At 42.7% G+C, this 23275-nt stretch overlaps 1 protein-coding gene across 1 annotated transcript in view; it reads right to left on the reverse strand.

The window, feature by feature from the left end:
* Nucleotides 1–19566: 19566 nt before the first annotated feature.
* Nucleotides 19567–23275, reverse strand: part of Stk32a (serine/threonine kinase 32A) — a 73156-nt gene continuing 69447 nt past the window's right edge. Inside the window, exons 8-11 of the mRNA XM_035439046.1 lie at nucleotides 22541–22666; nucleotides 21048–21176; nucleotides 20398–20462; nucleotides 19567–19663 (exon numbers count right to left, since the gene is read on the reverse strand). Coding sequence (XP_035294937.1) covers nucleotides 19567–19663; nucleotides 20398–20462; nucleotides 21048–21176; nucleotides 22541–22666 — 417 coding nt within the window. The remainder of the gene's footprint in view (nucleotides 19664–20397; nucleotides 20463–21047; nucleotides 21177–22540; nucleotides 22667–23275) is intronic.

Below are 23275 nucleotides of genomic sequence, written 5' to 3' on the forward strand. Positions count from 1 at the left end.
GAGTGACTGTGGTTACAGTGGAAGGCCATTATGTCAGGCTGCCTTTGAAGCCCTTGAAGTCCCCACTGCATTTTAAAGGAGTTAATGGGCAGGCTGCCCTTGGAGAAACAGAGTGGAGCTTGAATTTCTCCTCGCAACAATTGCCTTAAAGAATATTGGGGAAGCTGTTGTCTACAACCTTCATATACCTGGTGAAAATGTGAAGCTCTCTGCTTCATGAGATCAGGTGGGCTTCCTGCTATTGCTGCCAGCTTGACTGTCAAAAATGTAGCAGTTGCCCTTCCTCTAGAATACCATGGGTGTGGCTCACTTTGATAGATCTGAAACAATCTGGGGAAATGTAAGAAATTAGAACTCTGACCTTTTTAGGTGGAGAGTAAGGACACACATTTCTTAAGAGGTTCAGACTAAGAGTGAGTATTTTATCAGACCAGGACTCATGGAGTACTTGTAAAGAATTCTGATACCATGAGTCAGCTCAGTGGGAAATTACTCCATGAGAGAAGGGACCCCAGAGGCAAGTCTTTTTAGATATTAGTCCTTTCTGTGTATGTCCAGACAAGGCTTTCACACAGACAGAACCTCCTAAAATATCTTTGGTTTTTTGTTTGTTTGTTTATTTGTTTTGTTTTGTTTTGGTTTAGTTTTGAGACAGTTTTGTAACCTCTGGAACTCACTCTGAAGTCAAGGCTGGCCTCAAACTCACAGAGATCCCCCTGCCACTGCCTCTCTAGGGCTGGGATTAAAGAAATGTGCCACCATGCCTGACTAAAATGTCTTCAGACTATATTCCTCTCTGGCTTAAGGTATTATTTTAACTCTGGGTTTTAGAAATGGGTCTTTCTAAAAGAAAGAAATGGGTGAAAGGTGGCTGTGAGGTTGCTCATTTCTGTTTCAGCTCTGTGAGATCTTCACATGCCTGGGAGTGCTGGGGTCTATTGCTCAAGTTCATGGTGAAAATGGAGATATCATTGCACAGGTAAAATCACAGGGCAAGTCGTGTGTGTGTGTGTGTGTGTGTGTGTGTGTGTGTGTGTGTGTGTGTGTGTGTGAGCTAGTTTCTTCATCCCATCAATTTCTCTTTTCTTCATGTTTTGATGCCACAAGTGTTCAAGACTGTCATAAATAAGCCAAAATCCATGCTAAACAAACTCACAGCTCTAGCAACTTACTTGTAGTCCCAACATCAATCAGATAGATATAAGGGGATCATCACAAGTTCACAGTCATTAGAGGAGGGAGTGAGCTTTGTTTCCTGCTGTAAACAGTGCATGCTAAAAAAATTAATCCACAGCAACACAGTCATAGCACACACCTTTAATGCCAGCACTCAGGAAGCAGAAGCAGACAGTTGATTTCCATGAGTTGGAAGTCAGAGATACACAAAGAATCTTTTTCTGCAAACTGCATACCTGCCCCTAAGAAATTAATCTTCCAGGGCTCAGGTAGTAGTGCACACCTTTAATCTCCCAACTCAGGAGGCTAAGGCAAGACAGCTCATTGTGATTTACAGGCCAAATAAGGTACACAGTGAGTCCCTTTTTCAGAAAAACTAATGCCAAACAAAAAAGAATTTGTCTGTAGGCTAATGTTACCATGAATTAAAAGTTACTAAACATACTGTTTTTTAAAAATAGTTTCCTGATGTCTTTTTCTCCATTTGTTTTTAATCTTGACACAGCACCTCTATGTCTAGTTATGTATGTCTAAAAGTGGCCTAATGTGGTCTTCTCTCCCTAAATGAGTTTAGTATCTTCTGACTAGAGGAGAAAGAAAACTGTGAATTTGATCTTTGTGATCCACTTAACTGCATCAGGAATCACCTCTATGCACGGCTCTCTCTTTTTCCACTCCTCCAAATCTCTCTCTCTCTCTCTCTCTCTCTCTCTCTCTCTCTCTCTCTCTCTCACACACACACACACACACACACACACACACACACACACACACTGTTCTGAGACAGGATATTCCTTAGTAGCACAGCTAGGGCCCCCTGTAACTCACAGAAATCCAATTTGCTATCCTGGCATTAAAGATGTGTGTTGCCACGCCCAGCAACAAGGAATTTTCCTGAAGTGTTATTGGAGGTGGGTGACCCGCCCTAAAAGTGGGCGGCATCTTTTGGTGGTAGCCTATTTAAAAGGATCTTCCTTAGAAGGAAACTTTGCATTTAGTCCACTTGCCTTCACGCTTGCTGGTAAGTTACCTTATTCTGCATCGCAGGATTCCTTCACAGATTTTAGGACGAAGTTATTTAGATTTTCAACAAAGACGCAAGACTTAAAAACATAGAACTGTAGGACACCTTCCAGCCAGATTGCATCTGCTGAGAAGTGTAGCTACGTGAACTGAACAACTCCAGGATTGGCCTTTTCAGAGCAAGAGAGACTTTGAAGTTTTGACTTTCCTGACCACATCCTTATTTGCAAAGGGAAGGCTACCTCTAAAGGTTTCGGGCCATGGATGTTGACCAGAACGCCATTTTGTACAACCCGAGAGAATGTGAGATTGAGATGGAAATAGAGGATGACCAAGAGACGATAGCGGCAGAAGGAATCCAGGTTTTCAGTGAATGTGCTCTATTCTTGAAACACAAAGCCAGGTACCAGGGTATTCCAAACCAGGAGGGTCATGTGAACCAGGAACTCAACTTGGATATAACTGTTTGTGACATAGCGATTGCAAGCCAAGGGATTCTCCAAAGTCCAGGGCAGCTACACCTGGAGGAGAGGGAACCCTTAGTTTCCACAGTGACACAGTCCCGGAGGAGCACTCGACCACGGATCCGCAGGGGTATTATGCCCTGGCAGCAAAGCAAACTGGAGAGAGTTTTCAAAGAAGTTCACTACCCTGATGGGATCACAAAGAAGAGTATTGCCAGGCGGCTGTCTATGAAAGAATCTGAAGTGCATCATTGGTTTAAGAAGCAAAGAGCCAAGGATAGGAAATATCAGAGCTTACAAGAGTTCAAGGGTGGCCCTGATGGTACCCAAAATATCTCTAAAGTTTTTAGAGGAGCCCTGGGGTGCCTGCCATCCTCCTCTAGGAATGCATCCCTTCAGCATTAAAAAAGATAGTTCCAGCTAAAACAAAGCTACATTGGGACAGCCTGATTTAAAAAAATAAAAAGCAAAGAAACAAAAATCCACTGAAATAAACACTAAAGCCTCGTAAATGTGAATAGTAAAACAGAAAGCATGGTAGAGAGAGCAAGGGATGAAAACAAGAAGAAACTTGAAGATCCTTCAGAGGACTGACCTGTCTTGGGAGCCAGGTTAGAGAGGACACTTTCAGATTCAGAACCGGACAGGGTCTTTCTATGAAAATGAACTAAAGCTACACGGTGGCATTCTCTGCCATATAGCAGCATTACTCTGCAGCCTGAAATCTGATTCAGGACTGCAAAACTCAAAGAGTAATGAATTTGGGTCTTGTGGAATCTGACATCCACTGATTTCCAAGAAGTCTCATTGGGTGACTTGAAAGAACGATGAAAGCAAGAGCTCATGCCCCAAACCAGTGATTTGTGGGAAGGGAAGCAATTTCCTGTTCATCTCTTGGGCTGCTTAATGAAATTGTTGCACAGATGTGTTTTCCTCAGGGCTATGCACTCAGCACTGTCATCTGCCAGGAGAAGCCAGTAAGAAAGAAGAAGGCCATTTAGCACATTTGACGACATGACATTAGCAATGAGAAACACAGTTCCTTCGTGTCTCCTGTGCACCTAGAATTAATGAGATCTTTTCTCAGGGAGTGCCCAGTTGCCTTGATCTCAGTGGATGGACCCATGGCATTAGTCCTCTCCTTTGTTCGTGTGTTCAGCCCAGCAGCAAGAGGCCCCAGCTCTTCCTCTGCTGTGATGAAATCCAAATTCCTACTTCTTTTTAGGCCTGAAGCTATGTCAGGGCTTCAAGTGCAAGCACCGTGTTTGATTCCTTTCCCCTTGGCACAGATGCTCCCTGACTAGACTTCATCCCACACTTTCCTGACCTTGGGAAGTTGTGTTCTCCATAAGGAGAAAGAATTAGGGCATTTTTACATTTGGATGAGTTTCTGGTGTATATTTATTAGATTCACCTTTAGCTGAATATTGTATCACATAATGTAAATGACTGCAAATGCTCAGAATTTTGGGCTATACTTCTGCAAAACCATGAGCAAAACAAAACCTCCTTTGTGTATAAAAAAAAAGGACAAGTTTCAGAACTGTCTGATTCAAAGCTAGCCTAGGCTTTCTTAAATTAGGCATTTGAGAAATGGCTTTATGCCCACAGAGAATTGTAGCTCCCACTCCTCAGTGAAGAAGCTCCCCTTTGCTGTAGCAGAAGACCATCAAAGAAAAGCACACCTGGTCACATACAGAAGACGGATGCCTTATTGGATGCACCTACCACATAGATTCTGTAACCAAAATTCTAGGGACAACAGTCAGTAGGATTGTAAAACCCAGCACTGAAGGAGGTCTGCCGTGAGATTATGTATCCCCAAAATGACAGAGAAACTTCTACCATGATGTCACCACATTATGGCTGCCAAAGAGGACCTGAACATTAACACTAACAGCATGATAATTCAGAAGGGCAAACTTAAATGGGTGCTTAACTCTAGGCAAAGAACTACAGGCAACCTGTGATCTTGGAAGAAAAGAATTAGTTTCTCCCAGGATAAGTTCCTAACTGGTTATCCAATGCCAAAAAGTTAGCCCAGAAATTGTGTACACACAAGATTTTTGTACTTATGTATGTGTAACAAATGTAATTAAAGAAAAAGATACCAAGGGGCCATAGATTTGGAAGGGAGTGAGGTGTGGGTATATGAGAGTGGTTGGAAGGAAGAAAGTAAAGGGAAGAAATAATGTAATCATATTTTAATTAAAATAAATAAAAAATATTTTTGAAAGATTTATTTATTCATTTATTTAGTATGTATACAATATTGTGTCTGCATGCCAGAACAGGGTACCAATCCATTATAGATGGTTGTGAGCCACCGTGTTTTTGCTGGGAATTGAACTCAGGACCTCTGGAAGAGCAGCCAGTGCTCTTAATCTCTGAGCCATCTCTCCAACGAAGTCCACAGAATGAGTTCCAGGGCTAAAAAGATAAACTCTGTCCTGAAAATACCAAAACAAAACAAAACTCATCACATACAGAGTGAGAACCACCTTTAGTATGGATTGCACCATCTGGTGATAGCCTGCATATATAAAGCATATTGAAGGGAGACTTGCTCTCTCTTTGGCTGCTTACCCTAGTTCTGGTACCAAATTCATTCCTTTAGTCGCATTACAGCCTATGTCTTTGAAATTTTGATGTATGCTGAAGACCAGCTGAGACATCCAGCCTGAGGAACTAAACAACTACTTGACTCTTCCATTTTCCATTGGTAGGCAGCAGTTGTACTAGCTGGACCACAGCCTCTCAGGCTTTCTAATAAATTCACTTTCTGCAAACACAGAAAAAATAAATAAATAAAAAATTTTAAAAAGAAAATTTATCTATCTGCTTCATAATAAAGCAAGGCCCATTTCTTTATTTGAGCAAGCCACAGCTGTGCTGTGTCCAGAGTAGTGAAGCCATTGCTCTCTTGTACACTTTGAAGCAGTGTGTTTCTAGTGATCTTGATGAACTGGCTGGGGCAAATGTCAACACTTTTATTAAATAGAAACAGCTAAATTCAAAACTGAATCAGCCAACTGGTGATGCAAGTGGGATGTATGCAGGAAACTGGGTCTGAAAGAGACAAAGAGTGAATGACATTTTATTGGTAATTTAGAAAAAACATGAACACTCTTAACTATATTCCTTTTAATAATATTAAGCCAGTTAAGTTTTTAAAGATTCAACTTCACAACTGCAAATGTGGAATCACATATTTGTCCAACACATAAATTTTATTCTTTCCCCCCTGAGTACACCATAGCCCAGAGCATAAAGACGTAATTTTCCCAAATCTTAGCTATAATCATCTAAGAACTTTCTCCTCTTTGCTGTTTTCTTATTTTAGGAGCAGTCCCAGATGTTGAAAACAGGGATAACTGGCCCAGAAGTTCATGTTCTGAGCAGACCAAAAGAGGTGTGTTTCATGGAATACAGCAGTAAATGCCATACAGGGAAATGCAAAGATGGATGTGAGGGTTGAAACTGTCACAGTCCTAGCCTGACATCCACTTTACATCTGGAGGATTTCTGTGTGGCTCTGATCTCCTGAGCCACATCCACATACATGAGCTTGGCTGGAAGGTGATAGAATCAATGAGCATCAGCTGGCATTGTTGGAAGACCTCTCTCAAAGACCTCCTCTGACTAGAAAGGAATGTATGGGAGATGCTCACCTCGGTCCTTCAGGAGCAGGACACTCCATGGGCCTTCAGGAAGAGAGCTGAATGTCTAAGTCTTTGCTAATCATCATGAACACTGGGGACATTCTTGTGCACTCTCTCATATTGCTTTGAGTATTGCAAAACACAGACAATGTGGATAGAAGTTTGAGTAGTCTTTTCATAGGCTTTAGGCCTATTGATTTGAATAAAGTGATGATTGTGGTCAGAAATGGAAGGTTTCATTCATGAAATGATTGAGGCTGTGCATCTACAGAGCCAGTAAAAGGTGACTAGTGGCTATTTCCTATTTCTTATATCAGACATTTCTTATGTCAGCACAGGGCTCAGAGTTTGAATTAATCTCCACCAATCTGAGAGGTAGAGGGTTCTGACCCTCCACCTTGAGTGATCCCAGAACTCCTCATGTCAGGGAAGCTAATCCTGTTATGCCAAAATCCACAAAACAGCCAGAACTTAAAATTTTTGTTATTTCCTCATCCATTCTAGAGCCAAAAAAATAAAAAATAAATGTAAAACAAATATAGAGAAAATTTCCTATTACAAGGAATCCATATAGTTTTGACAAGCATAATAATACACTGGTATCTTGTATTGGGGCATCAAGATGGAGACAGAACATGGCCAGTTCCCTAGAGGTTTCTAGTTGATACAATCTGTTATGATTAATGATGAATTAAATTATAATTAAAATTAATGATTGACATTCCAGTCACACATGAAGTTTCTGAAAAATAATCTGTGCCCTAATACCTCCAAGCCCTTTCTAAGGGACACCTATTTCTAGCAGTGCTAACTGTATGCATTGTTTCAGTTATTCTTGCTGCCACGACAGGTGGCAGGTGGTGACGATGTGTGATAAAGAACCTGAAGTTTAGAGAAAGTCAGGCACGGGGCTACCATGCTTAAAGAACTGGAAAATCATTTATATGCTGTCAACTGACCATAGTGGTCAACACTGTGTGTAAAACTATAACTGCTGGTCACTGGAGGGATGTGCTGCCAGGACAGACTTCTGCAGATGCAGCCAGGGGATTTCACAGCAAAGTCAATTTTTGTTTCTTGGTTTGTTTTTTCCTGGTCCCATCTCCTTTTTAGTAAGAAGACCATTTATCTGTAAATCTCTTCAACTCTAGAAACTCTTCTGAGTAATGCAGAAATGTGATGTAACCTTAAAGACAGTATTGTCGCCAAAGTGTAGAAAACCCTGCAGTGCTGGGAGGGAATGAGATCCAAAAGAGGGACCAGGACTGTGGTCACGGGGCTGCTGAAGTGGTCAGCAAATGTGTGAAGGGGGAGTGAGCCCAGGAAAAGCCAGCTGCTCTCCACCTCAAAGCTCACCCAGGTGTGGTCTCAAGTGATTCTGTTAAGAAAGGACAGCCAGAGTCACAGAGCATCATCTGCAGGGCAGTGTCTGGGGACTGTAGGGGACTTCACCTTTACCCAGGAACCTTCTGGAGGATGCCAGCACAGCCAACCCAGTCCATCAAGCCAACTGAACCACATTCACTATGAAGGGACTGGTTTGCATTATGCAACCACTAGACATCTATGAACTATTTGGAGCCTATTTTATTAAGTTTCAGTCTGTGTAAGTTTACCCAGAAAGTCATATGCATATGAGAAGGAATGGCTGATGATTCAATGAGAAGTCACCACTGCCTCCACTCCAGGCCCAACAGGACTTTCTCAGGGTTTGGGCAATAGCAGACTTCACATTGGTCAGAAACTGTGATCAGCAGTCACACCAAAAGTCACTGTCTGGGCACTCATTTCTCAAAGGAATTAATCATTTAATCCTTCCAGCAGCCCTAGCTACCAGGACTCCCTGATATTCCCACTTAGATAGAGAAGCAGCAGTACGAGGTGATTGTGTCATATACTTGAGGTTACCTGGCTTGTACCTAGTGAAACCAGGGTTCACTCTCTGTCTTCCCAAGGTAGCCTGAGCTCTCAAATTTCACTTGTTTAATCACATGTGGGGAAAACCATTGATTCCAGTGTCATAAGTGCACCTGGGTAACTTGGCATATTTGATAACATGAATTTTACATTGGAGTAGGTTGGAAGAGGTAAAAAATAAGAACAGTGTTTTTGCTGTGGACCTTGGCTTGGGAATTATTCCCATAAGAAATCCTTCATCACACTAACCCTTTGCTGAGCCCATTGCTGCAGGAAAGGACTGGATGTCCTTGGGTGCCTGATTTCTTCACTGGAGATTCTAGACCTGCTGACGTGATTGTGTTTCTCCAGATACTCTGATTGGTGAGTAGAGCCTATTAGAGAGAGAGAGGCCATGTTCTAGACACAGCCCTGTGCTATTCTCGGTTTTTCTCTGTTGAGGGACAGGGGAGGCACTGAGTTGCTCAGGAAAGTAACACAAGTGGTGCCATTATGCACCCTAGAAGCAGATTCAGCCCGTGTATATCCTCCTGGTGTCTCTTAGCCTCTATACAGCATTTTATCACTACCTTTAAAGAGGCAGGGTGAGAGGCTCATTATGTTACTGATTCCTGGGTACCTTTTTTGTTTTCTTTGTAGCTGGAAGCTGAGGCTGTCTTCTGTGCCATCACCATGAACAGTCAGACCAATTGCCCCCTCTGTGCCACCAAGGTGATGAGCAAGAGCACAGCTGATCTCTTCTCACAAGTCAGGAAGAAAGGTGATTGGTGCTCCCAGGTTCTTGAGCCTCCTACTGCACCGTGTGGCTCCTCCTCTCCCATCCTGGCTGCCCATTGTAATAGAAAAGGCACCTTTCTGAATGGCACCAAGTGCACATTAGCACTTCTAGGTGTATAACCAGGAGACCCTGAGCTTCCAACTTGGAGGCCTTGGACAGGTGACCTCTCCAGCACCCCTCTGTCATGGAACAATGAAATATTCTCTTCCAAACCACAGTAGTGAGGATGCAGTGGAATAATCCATGGGATTTAGCACATGGACAGCCACGGTCAGTATAAGCAGCCATCCCCATGTTCTTGCTAATATGATTGATGTGTGCAGCACCAGATGAACTCTAGGGAGGAATGTGGATTTCCCCACCTGGAAAGAATGACTATTCAAAGTTTAAGATTTGGTGTTAAGTTTCTTGGGCACTAGGTAAGTTCTTCATATCATTGACTCTTAAAGTTACTCCCCAACTTCTTTCCCCCACACCATTCTATCCCCTTGTTTCTCCCTGGAAATTTGTCTCCATCTGCAGGCACCCAAGTGGATGAGGGTGTCAGCTCAGCCATCAAAAGCGTCGTGGCGCCCCTTGGAGGCCATTCTAATATCACATCCCTGAGTTAAGCATGCCCTTCCAACTACAGAGGCAGAAGCAAGAAGAGATTTTTGGAAGCCAAAATTGGGACACAGATATTTAAAAAGGAATGTGAATCCTAACAGTTTCGATCTAAAGAATCAATAAGCCTCAAGCCTTATGTTTCCCAATGTTATGCTCCCTTGCCTAGCTTTATGGATTGCTTTGATTTCTGTTTAGGCATAACCTTGATTTCTTTGCCCCCACCCCCGTGCCACTTACATGCATGTGGTCAGGCAGGCCACTAAGGTAGAGTCTGCATATTATACTGTTGAGAGCTTATTTGGCACTGCATCTTACGATGAGGGGACAGAAAAAGCTGGGACATCAAGAAAGTTAACAAAAGGACTGGAGGTTTCTCTGGGTGATTGGATGTTGGGAACCCAGGACAAGGCGCAGGGCACAAAGGGGTTGGAGTGGGGTAGGTAGGAACGAGTTGGTGGGCTGGTAGAGCAGATGGGCACTGTGTGTTGTGTTGATGATATATGTTAATTTTAGGGACAATGGCCACTGGATGCTATTGTCCTCTGGGATCTGCATGTGTTGCTTTCTAATCCTCTTCTCTGGCTTGTGAGGCCACACAGCAGAACACATGGAGAGGTCTCTTCTGCTTCCTTGGTGTCCACAAAGGCTGCCATGGAGGGTGCAGCACAGGCTCTGGTTGGGGAGAGCAGTGACATTTCCATGACCTTTCTCTCAGCCTTGGGGTGGCAACTCTCACTCTCCTGCCCTCAAGCTGAGGGGAGACCCATGCTCTTGCCTGCTGAGTTAAAGTCATGGCAGAGGTAGATGAAGGGTGATGTGACTGGCTATTTTTTTTTGAGACAGGGTTTCTCTGTGTAGCTTTGTAGACCAGGCTGGCCTTGAACTCACAGAGATCTGCCTGCCTCTGCTTCCCGAGTGCTGGGATGAAAGGCATGTGCCACCAACCAGCCTCCCAGTTGTTCTCAATCTTGATCCCTAATAGTAACCTTAGCTCCTATGGGAGTAAAGCAGAGATTTCGGGAATCCAGCCTTGAGTAGCAGGAGTATTGTATGTAGAACCATGTTTCCAATGTGTTTCCTAAACCATGTGTTTCCTCTTCTGCTAGCAGGTCCAGAGACGTGGGGATGTCACTTTTTAATTGGTACTAAAATCTCCAGGGAGAGATTATGAAGTGACACAATGCACCCTTCTTGTTGTGGCACATAAGGGGTGTAGGCAGCGATGTTTGCACCCCCTTTTGTCTGTCTAAGTGGGAAGTCCATGTCTCTGTTACACTATTTCCAAAACCAATTGTGAACCAGATTCTATGAGCAAGACAGGCATCTGGAGATGCCTGTAGGGTCTCCTGCAATCAACATACTATCAACCGTGGCTCAGACTTCGGTGCTCTGGAGGCCCTCTTGGTAAGAAATTCCACAGTGTGTAATAAATACTCTGACGACCAGAGCAGGGCTCAAACACATTCTAAGTAATTCGGAGAAACCTACTGGTGTTTTTGTTTGTTTTGTAGTTTTGGAGGATCTTTGTTCATTTGTTTTATGGAGCTAGACAGTGGCATCCAGGAATCTCACCTGCTGGGCAAGCACCCTGCCACTGTGCTACCCACACATGGAGCCTCCAGCCCTGACTGCAGGTTGTAAAAAAAAAACTGAGAAATAGAGAGACACGAACGATTTGGCTATGAAGTGATTTGGAAATAGTAGAGAAAGACGGTTTCCCTGAGCAATTGGTTTCTGCTGCAATCTTGGGAAAGGCTCTTGGAACTTCACAATAGGAAATCTTGCTTTTTAGAGCTCTTATGGTGCTTTTATTCTAACGGGAATGTCCTCAGAAGAAAATGAGGGAAGTGTAGCCTTGAATTACAATGCAAAGATTTGTGGCTGTCTCCAGGAAATTCAGACTGACTTTTAATAGGGAGTATTCCAGATCTGAGCATGTATAATATATACCTCAATTGCCAGGCTAGGCTGCATCATAGATTGTAGTACCATCAGTAGCCACCAGATGGAGGAAGAGACATGTAAGTTAACTAATTTTTGGCCACCACAACTGTGTGGTTTCCCATGGCTGAAACCAACTGTTCCCTCCAGGGATTCCCTGGTCCTGAAATATACCCTTCTCTGGGCCATCTCTACTGCACTAGGAACTTCCAAAATGTGCAACTGTCCTGAAATTTTGTTCCACTCAAGGTTTCCCTGTGGGAGGTGTGGCTTCTTGAAGCCCTCAAGGTGGGATGGCACCATCCCAGGACACCTCCCTTTCTTCATTCATTATTAGCAACACCCAAGCACAAAAATTCCTGAGAATTCCTTGACCACTCCCACACTATTTTCTTAACATGAGAATTTTCTAAGCAACATGTTAAAATTTTATGCTGAAATTGGTTCTGCTCCATAGATACATTGGACAGCCCCTGCCACTGAGTTTTGGTAAAGAAAATGAGAAGGAGTGAGTGCTCCTCCAAGCTCACTGGCATCCCATTCAAGTGTGGGACTGCATGTTGGGTACTATCTTCTCTCAAGAAGCTTTGTAATCTGTATTTTACACTCAGTACCCTCTAAGAATACCATGTGATCTCCAAACCCCAAGTTATTTCTAAGCCGCCATGGCAATCTGTTGACATTTGTTCTGGTTCTGAAAGGGCCACAGGCTTGAGTGGTTGAGAAGATTGTTGTGGAGCAATTAAATCAGCTTCCTTAGTGGAGATACTTCTTTTACTTGTAAGACTTTTTGAAACTAGTAGAATTATAGCCATACTTCAAAATAGCCTTTCCCCTCCTTCAAAATAAGGTGGTTCTTTGGCTCATTTCTTCATGAAGATAATCAGAGGTCTCATCTCATCTCTCAAGGCCTGCATCCTAACTCTGGCCTCCATTCTGCTCATCCTGCCAAGTCCCTTGGGAGAAGCCCGGGCTTCCCAATTTTGATTCCTGCCCTGAGCCCTCAGATCTTCTCTCCTAGACAGCCCAGCTTGTGTCCTGATGCTGTCATGGGCTGGCCCTGGCAGCCAGCCTTCCCCTTTGAGACATGGTATGCGGGTGTTCAGTTCTGTGTCTGGTGGCTACGGACAGACCAGACAGTGCATCTCCCTGTGACCTGTGCTAGCTTCCAGAATGTTCTGAAATTGAAGAGCTGTTTGGTTTGAACAGTGAAGAAAACTGTATCGAGTTAGCTGAGATTAATGAGAAGAAAAGCTCATCAAGTGACTGTTAATGTAAACATGGTTATTAAAATAATTATAAAATTAAATACTTTGTTCTCCAGATTTTTGTGCATACAGTAATATTTCACCTACTACATTGAAACTCTGGGAGACTTCGGAAATTATTCAGTGAGTAAGAGTGCTTGCCATGTTAGGAACAAGGAACTGAGTTATAATCCCAATATCCACGTAAAAATCCAGGTATGACTAGCATGTGCTGGGGTAGGATAGATACAGGAGCATAGTTAAGCTTACTGACTCCAGGTTCAGGGACAGACCTTGTTTCCATGGGAGAAGTGATAAAGCAGGACAGCTGATGTCTTCCCTGGGCTCCAGGATCATGCACATAGATGCACAACCATGTAGAAATATACACATTTAACACACACACACACACACACACACACACACACACACACACACACACATTTAAAGCTGTCTTTCAAATACCTTTATTTCTCTTCATTTTCTAGTCCCTACTCAATTAAATCAGTGCTGGATTTAGCGTTGGATTTGGCTTTCCTCCCCTAAAATCCAAGCATGTTGTTTTACTAAATTTTTAGAGTTTCTGTATTATATCAAGAAGCCAATTGATGCAATACAGAATAAATGAAGAATTAATTGTGGACTATCTTTTGTCTTTTCTTGGCTCTTTCTTTCAAGGTCTACACCTTCTCATAATTGTTGTTTTCCCATGGTTGCCATTCCCAGCGTACATACATATGCAAGCAAACATTTCTCTCCTAACACTTATATTTGAGTTCCATACAGCCAATGAGGACCTGCCTGACAACAATCCCTAGATCCTCCAGAAAAGGAATTGGGCCATACCACTTCAACTGCACTGGATCCAACTTACTCCATTTCAACTGACACTCCAACCAGAGTTTCGGGTACTGACTTCAATCAAGTTGAGGATTTTAACCTAGATCGTCAATCAACCAAATCCCATCTAACATAGACTGGAGATAACCCATTAGAGACTCACTATACTAACATTTTCTTCCCACAGGACTCCTCAAGGCTACCTTCATCCTGTTTCAGCAGGAAGTAACTTGGAATGCTATGCCCCCATTCCCCATTATTGTCTATTAGGGTAGTGTAAGCCTAGTTAGGAATAACTTTCTTATTGTTTAGAGTTGGGATTGGAAGGAGGTGTTCAAGTTGGATACCCTTTTCACATGACTTTGGAGCTTAGCTGGAATAGACATAGTTAGGATTACAATAGCAGATTATTGTATCTTCTTGTATTACACCTTTATGATTGTTAATTTTGGATGTTTTACACTATTAAGTTTTAATCCTCTTTTAGACTAAAAGGGGAATTGTAGGGAGACACTGTAGCCCAGCCTCCTAGGAGCTAGGTACAGATGTGTTTGACCACGCCTGCCAGGGCATGGTCAGGGAAGGTTCAGGATGACTCATGGGGAGTTCTTAAAGGGATACGTGGGAGCCACTCTCTCTGGCCTCCCTAGCTTGCTGCCTCTTGGCACTCTCTGGCTTGCATTTGGCTGGTGTTTATCTGAATAAAGGTATCTTAACCTTACAGACTACAGCTTGACTTCAATCTCGCCATAACACACACCACATAAAAACACACACAAGGTGAGGAGAAAGAACCCCCATAATAAGACTTAGTTGATAAACAACAGACCTGATGAAAACAGGTAACTGCTGACAGTTTTCATTGAGATTAAACCGTTGGCCATTGACCTGACAATGGCATTTGAAACTTTGGAGAATAATAAAGGTTTTGTGATAAACAATCATATTCACTATTAGTGTAAAATACATTTATTGGGGATAAATCTAGCTGACTCTAAGACAGAACTCTGAAAGCTGTATTGTACTTTCACGTGTTTCTATCTTCACACAACCCTTCTTAATATACTGATCTGTAAACACAATCTACTTATTTCCCAAAGCCTAAACTTGGAGGGAAAACTCCCAAGTAAACCTACACTATTCTTTTCTTCAGACAGTTGATCAGAGAGCTTCCATGTGCATTAGAAATTCGGAGGTTCTGATTAGTATAATGAGTCTTTAAATGTCCGGGCTTATGGATGCAGTTTAGAGTGGATCATTTGCTTTGCCAGGAGGCAGATGGCCATTAGTTAGATCCCCAGCACTGCATAAACAAAAACAAACAAACAAACAGAAACCCACAACAAGGAAATGAAAGCCCAATTCAGGGTTCTGAGATCATTTTGGCTACTGGACCACCATAACATCTCTCCCTGTGTTGGGAAACATCCCTGGATAAAGTTTTGATTTGCATAGGGCATTCAATGGTTAGTTTTCCACTGGTACAGGGGTGGGACTAGAAGTGGGGTTTTAGGATGCCCAAAGAACTGGGATACAATTGGTCAGACACCATAGGCATTGTTAAATGTAAGTGGTGAACCCCGGCAGCTTTCTGTCTCAGTCCAGCCCTCCTAAAGTGGTGCTTCCACCTTGGTAAAGCTCATTCCTTGTGGAGGCAAAACCAGTCATTGGCATCTCCAGGGTTTCATTTTCCCTTCCTAGTGAACCCAGAAAGGAGATCTCCTCCATAGTCTCAGTCAGAGAGGATACCTTTGGTCACCCTCAAATCTTGTGAAACATGCCTCCATTCTCATGAGCAAGGAAAAGCATGTTAAAAGATTTGAATATCTTTAAAAGAAGCAATCAGCACTTACACCAATCTTAGTTGGGATCCAGTGTTCTGGGAAGGAAGAGACAGTTTTTTTAAAAAACATTGATGCCAGACAAGCATTGACTAACTTTCATACCTATTGGATCTGGAAGTGCCCAGGAGTTGAGTCACACTTGACCAGGTCAGGAATGAGAACACTGAACAGGGATGAGAATAACAAGGACATTCTGGTTCCAAAGAACTTTTGAGAATCAGCTCTCCTAACACCAAGCCATTCCAGAGAGAACAAAATCCAGAGAAGAGGATGGAAAATAAGGAGACTAGAGCAACCTACAAAATGAGATCACTGATACACCTAAGGCTGGCCCTCTTCAGAATCCAGAGTGTTGGGTCCTGATCTTTGCTTGCTCAGCTGGCTATTGGGAAGTACATCCAGGACACTCAGCATGGTCTGAGCAACAGGGCAGCAGGAATGCAGGACTTCAGAGCCCATGAACTCCACAGCAAGCCCAGGAGATTGCAGGTTGCAGTTATGGAGCTGTTGTGAGCCTGTGAGTTAGCCCAGAGTTCCCATCTCAGATTATGGGCCTTGGAATAACCACCCGTGGCTATGGCATAAGGAAAGAAACAGGGCCCTGAAGGGCGGAGAAGATCTCAAAAGAGATTTAGAGTTTTTCTGTAAACCTGAGGTCACAGTAAAAGGCAGAAGGCAGGATTCTCATGGCACTCCCCCAGTGAGTCCACTAAAATGTCCAGGCACACATCTCCAGCACTATCCCTGCTAAAGGCACTTTCTTCTCAACAGAAGTTGAAGTAAGAGCAGGTGACCTGGGATGGCCAAACACACACACACACACACACACACACACACAGCTGACAAAGGAACGTCCAGGGTTTATTGTTACAGACGACATTTTAATCCATGCAGGCACATTTATATCACATTTATATCACATATGCTATGAATCAACAGAAGTACACTTTTTTTTTAATTTGGGGGGCTTCTAAATCAGCCACCAGTTCAGCACAGTACAGAAAACTGAAATTTGGAGTCTCAGTGTCTAACATTGGGCAGACACACTGAAGTCACAGTGAAGAGCAAACACAGATAGACAGAAGTAGGAGACAGATTTTGTGTGGACAGAACACAGAAATATGGAGGAGCTGAGCAAACTGCTTGCCTTGCCTATTCACTGATCAACTGAAGCATTGAAGCTTAGCATCCCTGCCAACCTCAAGCAGCAACACGGTCTCAATAGTTGCTTCAGCACTCTCTTTCCTGGTTACTTATTCATGTGCCCACTAGGAAGCCATAGCAATAGGAAATCCAGTCATTTCTGGATTTCCTCTAATTAATTAGATTGCTTGAGATTCATTGTTGTCCTAAAGATGATCTCAGCTAACACTGGGGCTGAGGAGTAGGGATCGTGGCCAGAGTTGCTCTGTGGGTAAGGCTGTCCACCTCTTCATTGTGGGTCACTGGGAATGCTCTGGAGGTGGCAGCTCACTGCAGTGCAGGAAGTGGTGTCACAGCCAGGACACTCAGGGTTTCAAACCCTGCTCAGGGCTTTCAAATGCTATGTATGGTACAGGAGGAAAATGGTAGGAGAGATTCTGTGATGGAGTGGCCACACTGTTTTCTGGAGTTCTTGGCCCTAATTCTTCTCATAAGGATTTCTTGAGTTTCATAGGATGGTGCTAGCACTTAGCTCAAACTAGAGAATAAAACCAAGAAGCAATCACCAGGAACATATGGGAAGGTTTTGATTTTGTGGTTTTTAATATCTTTATAATATTCAGCAGTGAGCAGTGCCCAGAATCAGTTATTCTACACAGCCAGATGCAGTGATTCTGTCTCCTGGTGTTGGGGATCTAACTTAGGCTTTGGTACATCCTAAGCACATACTCCATGGCTGAGGTACAGATCAGCAATGAATCAGATTGCCTGCCAATCATCTGACTGGCAATAAAAATCTACCCAACTCCCACACTGCTCTAGAACCAGCACATTGGGAGTTCTGAAAGCCAGAAGTACTCGGGAAAAATACTCAGTGGGAATAAAAAAAATATAGATTTGAAATTCAGAGATCTCAGGCATTTCTACCCCCACCTTAATGTCTAAAGCTGCAAAGCAGTCCACATCTTCTCGGTGGAGACCCGCTGTCCCTGCTGTCTTTCGGAAATCATTTCTGAAAGCTGCCATTCTGGAGGATGCCAGCAAGAACCAGGAGAAGGGAGAGCCAGGCAGTAGAAGGTGAACGCATAGCACATCAGGCCCTCAACACAGACAGACAAAAGAATGAAACTGAAGTATGTGTGTGGTCTCTGACAGGTGTCGAGGTGGCACATGGAGCACAATTCAGTCACTTAAATGTTGCTATGATTGGCCCACTCACCTCGTTGAATGTCAGGGCAAGGGATTCGAATTAAACAGTGACTAAACATAATTAAAACATCACAGGTATCATATGAGAACTTCAGAGATAGTAGTGGGATAGAGGAGGTGGCTATTGATTCTTTAAAAAAATATAATATAGTTGCTCTTAGTAGAGAGGCACATAACAATGCAAGAAATTTTGGAGAACCATGAATGCTGTCTTATGTTCAGCTCCTGCTTTCTTACACAAACTTAGTTGCTAACATCAGTTTCCTTCTGTCTGCCTTCCCCTAATGTCTGCCTTCCCCTAATCAGGTCACTTGGGCCAGCCTGCTGCCATCATGGTGACCACTAGATGGCCTCAGTTTCAAGGTGTTGAGAGCAATTCCCTGTAAAGCTCACCTACTTCTTGATTCTACCTGGTGTCACCAGGGGGGCACCCAAAAAGGTTCTTCTAAGATCTTGTTTGCATCAGCACAGTGGGGTTACATCACATGCACATGTATATGGATTATATTTTCCACACAGGTGAAACATAAAGACAGCAAAGAGTGAGACAGCAGTGGTATTTTAAGTAGCCAGGCATTTTTTGCCATCCATCTCCAAGTGAGTATAATGTGGGGGTATCCATCTCTCTGAATTTGACCTCTTGGATCTGTAAGCTTGCTGTTCCTTTAAGTGTAATTCTAGTCTGTGACCATGTGTATATTGTTCCATATTTTAGTTGACCAAAATAAAACATAAAGGATGAAACAAAAGGTGAAGTATTTAATGACAGAAAAGCAAGGGCTAAGTTTTCTTTCCCTTGTGCTATGTGCAGTTAGGCATTGCTCAAGTGAAAGTTTCTCTGACTTCCTGTTTTAAAAAGCAAGATAATTTTCCTGTAAGGTATAACTTCCCTGAAGTGTTGAAAGCAACACTACCTTCATTGGAGCAGCATTCTCTGACCTTCTGCTGAAGAAAATTAGCCCTGAAGTGGCAGGCATACTGTCTAACAGCGAATGGAGTCCAGTATTTTACAACTGCCATGTTGAAAGTTTCACAGATTGCAGCATTTACCAAACTTCTGCACATGAGACTCCTTCCATGAGTACCAAGTTCAGTTGACCAAGGCCCTATCACTGAAGGGAAGTTGAGAGTTACAGAAGGCCCATGCTTACAGATAACATGCCAACATAGCACCCCATTGTGAGGTCCTGTGAGTCTTTCTTACTCCTAATCTGACCTATATATTTATTCCGGCTGGAATTGCCTATTCCTATCTAACCAGGCCTTGGAATTTTGGCCCCTGTATGATATTCTCTAGCCCTGAAGAGGCTCACTGTATACAATGTCCGTATTCACAATGTCATCGAAAATGTGAAAAAAAAAACCCTACATTCAAATATTCATTCAAAAATGAGAATAAAGACTGTTTAGAACAACAACTGTGGCATTAACAGAGTAAAGGCTAGCTCATCTGGAAGAGCCCTCCACATTCAGAGCAGTGAACTGAGACAGAGGAAGGAGTTCAATGATTTTCTTAAGGTTGCAAAGTTAATGAGTGGTGGAATAAGATTGGAGGACCCAGAACCAGTAGAGTGTTGCCACCTTGGAAGGGGATTCATTCACATTCTCTATGTCATGAGGTGTGGTGTGGTAAGGACTGCCTTTAGCACTTCTGGAGGCAATAATCACAAGTTTCTGGCCAGGTGCCTGGAATTGTCCCCTGAAGATGATGAAGCTTCATAGGTTGTTATTCTGGCCATCCTCCTCTTCTGTGTTGTTTTTGGATTGTTCCAAGGGAACATTTGCTTGTCTTTGATTAAAGTCTCTTTTTACTCTTGAGAAAGAGGGAGAGAGAGGGGGGAAGGGAAGGTTGTTCATTCAAAGGAAAATGAATTTAAACTTTTGAAATGATAGATATAATCCAGTAATTTTTGTTTCTTTTAAAACATAATTAAAATGTAATTATTTAAATCTCACCATCTTTCCTCCCTCCCACCTGTCTTATGTCTGACTCAGCCCCCTCCAGAATTTACTACCTCTTCCTCTTTAACTATTGTTGTAATACAAATGAATAAATATACAAATACAACCTGCTGATTCCACTCAGGGTTTCCTCAACTTATAAAGAGGTATAAACTAAGAAAATGTTTTTTAAAAAACCAATTGTTGGGCTGGCAAGATGGCTCAGTGGGTAGAGGCACTTACCAATGGGCCTGACATCCTGAGTTAATCCCTAGGACCCATAGGTGGAAGGAGAGAATTGACTCCTGAAATTTGTCCAATGAATATACACATCCTCCCAAATGTTAGAATAAATACTTTTTAAATAGTCACTGTGTTTACATTTCAGTTCCCATAGGCAAAACTACAACACAAGGGTTATTTATTAATTAAAAAACACTGACAGAAAAAAAGGCTCCAGGAAATTTCAAAATCTGTATCTTAGATTTATATTATTTACATAATAAGGAAAATAAAAACTCTTAAACATATATCAAATCTAGGCAAGTGAAATCTGCTTAAATAACATCATTTTAAGCTGCTGGTCTCCACCCCACTGTTACTCACTTTTCTCTGTTGAAAATTATAAATTCCTTCTGAACAGCATCAAGGTGCTCTTGGAGAAGACATGTCTTCAAGGTGAACATAACAAAGAAACAGAGGCAAGCTTAGCTGACACATAGGGACCTCAAATAGTCAATAAACCTATATTCGGTGAGCATCCTGGATAGAAATAGTCCTGTTTCCAGATGGGAGTAGATTCTGGGAAGATGGCAGGAGGGGAATCCCTCTACCAGGGCCACTGTTCTATCAGAATCGGCTACAATGACTTGGGCACCCTAGAATATATATATCACACTTTCAGCTTCTGAAAGTGCATGTTAGCTACAATTACAATGCTGACACAGTAGCAGTCAACCCACCCTCCATGTCCCTGTCAGAGAGTCCTGCACATGCACCTTCAACAGCCTGTCCCATACCTTTTGGAAGACATGATGGGAATTTAAGATGATATCCTCCAAATCCCAGGGAATAGTATTCTGGATGCTGCTTGGAATCAAGGAGGTGCAGACAACCCAGCAGCCATCTCAGCTCTCCCTGCCTCCCTCATCACCATAAATCCCCAACATAGTGCAAAAGCAGACTTCTGAGATGACCTCCCTACAGCAGCTCCAGAATGAACTATACTTCCTGAGCTTGGTGGAAAACCCACCTACCTGAGAGGAGTCACATTTTCTCATCTCCTTCTCCTTTTTTGCCAGTCGCTTCTTTTTCTTATGAAGTGGTTTGGACTCCAAAATCATTTCTTCAAGTTCAAATGTCGGATCACAATTGAGCCTGCCTTTCTGTAAAGAGGAAATATGACTGAGGCCTCAGATTCTTGCACTATTCCTAACACAGAGAATAATACTTAGTCCTAATAGGAGCAATCCAAGCACAATATCTTGGCTCCCCACTGAGATTTTATAGCATTTACTGCCGGCATTGTCTTTTACATTCTCTGATTGTATAGTTTACTATTTTTACAAACTTCTAACTATTCCTCAGTGTGTAATGAAGGAGACCACATTAAAATAATATTCCTAAGTGCCTTCTGGGTTTCTCAGTTTGTTCCAATGAGCAAATAGATCAGAATCATGGCCATTGCTTGTTCAGCTTCCAAAGTCACCAACCAAATTTCAGCATCAGGACTTCTGAACATAAGGCCAAGAATTCATCACTTGGTAAGTTCTCCAAATGGGTCAGAGTCACAGAAAGACCACAAATCTGTAAGATGGAGCCTCTCACAGGAGTCAGGAGTGGCTAACAGAAGGAACTTTGTACCTGCAAGACGTGGTTCCCAGGGTCTGCCATAGTCATACATCAGGCATGCACCCAAGTACAAATCTCTCCCTACTTTCCTGTTGCTCACTCAGTAGACACACCTCAGATGTCACCACATTACACTCTCCTTCCTTTCACAGGGCTATCACTTGACTGATAAGTGAGCACCGTATCCAGCTGTTTACTGAAACATCCATGTGTCCATGTCCCCAGAACAAGTGCCTTACTTGGACATGAACAGAAAACTCAAGTCTCCCCAGGAGCACAGAATTCCTGCCAGTGTTCCTCTATCTAGTGGTATAATTCAAATCCCAGGCAGAGAGAAGAGAGGAGCCTCAGTAGAGCCTTCGCCTGATCTTTATCCATAAGTTTACAGTGGGACACAATGTCCCTTGTTTGGGTACTCACCCAAAGGGAGTTAGCTCTCTGTAATTATTAGTTCCTAAAACCATACATCAGTACAATAAAACCTACAAAAGAAGAGGTATGATCCTAGGGATGAAGTTTCCCACTAACTCACAGATTTCGATAGGCATCAAGGATTACTTCCTTGCAAGAAGAAAACAATCATTCTTTTCCAACCAGCACATTGCTAGAAAAACTATTTGGGAGACTAAAACCTCTTACAGGACAACACATGGTTAAAACCTAGAAGCCTAGACATTGACATCTCTAGAATGGAGTCCCAGTTTAGCTTTTTGCCAGTTATATGAGTTTTGGTGGCCACCTTGCCCCATGTATCACTCTGTTTACTCCTCTGTAAATCTAGTATTGGGGCATTTTTACTTTACTAATGTGATGATCAAATGAGACCCTGCATGGACCTGTACACAGAGTAATGTGAACCGGGTGTGGGAACCATTAGGGCTTGTTAAGCTTGACTTACGGTTGGAATGAAGCCTGGAATGAGCCTCTTCTGCAGCACAGCATCCCAATTCATGTCACTCATGTAAGGGAACTTCTGAATGTCAGTCAAGTGGGAAAATCGTTGGTCTGGATTAGGCTCAAGAAGCTGCCAATGAAATGCAAGCATAATTGTTGCAAGGAAGGCCAGATAGGTGGACCCCAGAAATTCTCCCTAGGTGTTCTAAACTGAGTATCCAAAGGCAGTTCCTTGTAGCAGAAACTGAGCAAGTGGTTTGACAAGACAGCGATCTCCTTCTACCCACATGCCAATAAAGTGGAGAATGTATGCTTTGGAATAACACTAGAAGTAGTGTTTGCAACATGATGCATACAAGTGGCTTGTCCCAGGAATTAAACAAAACTCTCCTACTGGGCAAGTTTGTTTTCTAAACCATGACTTACCAAACTCAAATCATGAAAAACAGTATGATGATGTGGTTTACAGAGCTAAGACCTAAAGCTCTGTTTTTCAAATGACATAAAATGGCCAGCAATTCTTTTTTCTTTGTATTGTTGCTTCAATCTATGACCCGTTGAAGCCAATATGTGGTCATACTGTACCTGGCTCACATCCAGCTCCAGACCATGTATAACACATGACTTCAGTTTAACAGTAGCCAAACAAGCTCATTCACTACCCAAGGAGACACATACATTGACCATGTGACGGTGTAGTATTGACCAAGCAGTGTCAAAATTCTTCTCTTGGTTTCTA

The sequence above is a fragment of the Cricetulus griseus genome, chromosome 2 (assembly GCF_003668045.3).
Source record: "Cricetulus griseus strain 17A/GY chromosome 2, alternate assembly CriGri-PICRH-1.0, whole genome shotgun sequence".
NCBI lineage: Eukaryota > Metazoa > Chordata > Mammalia > Rodentia > Cricetidae > Cricetulus > Cricetulus griseus.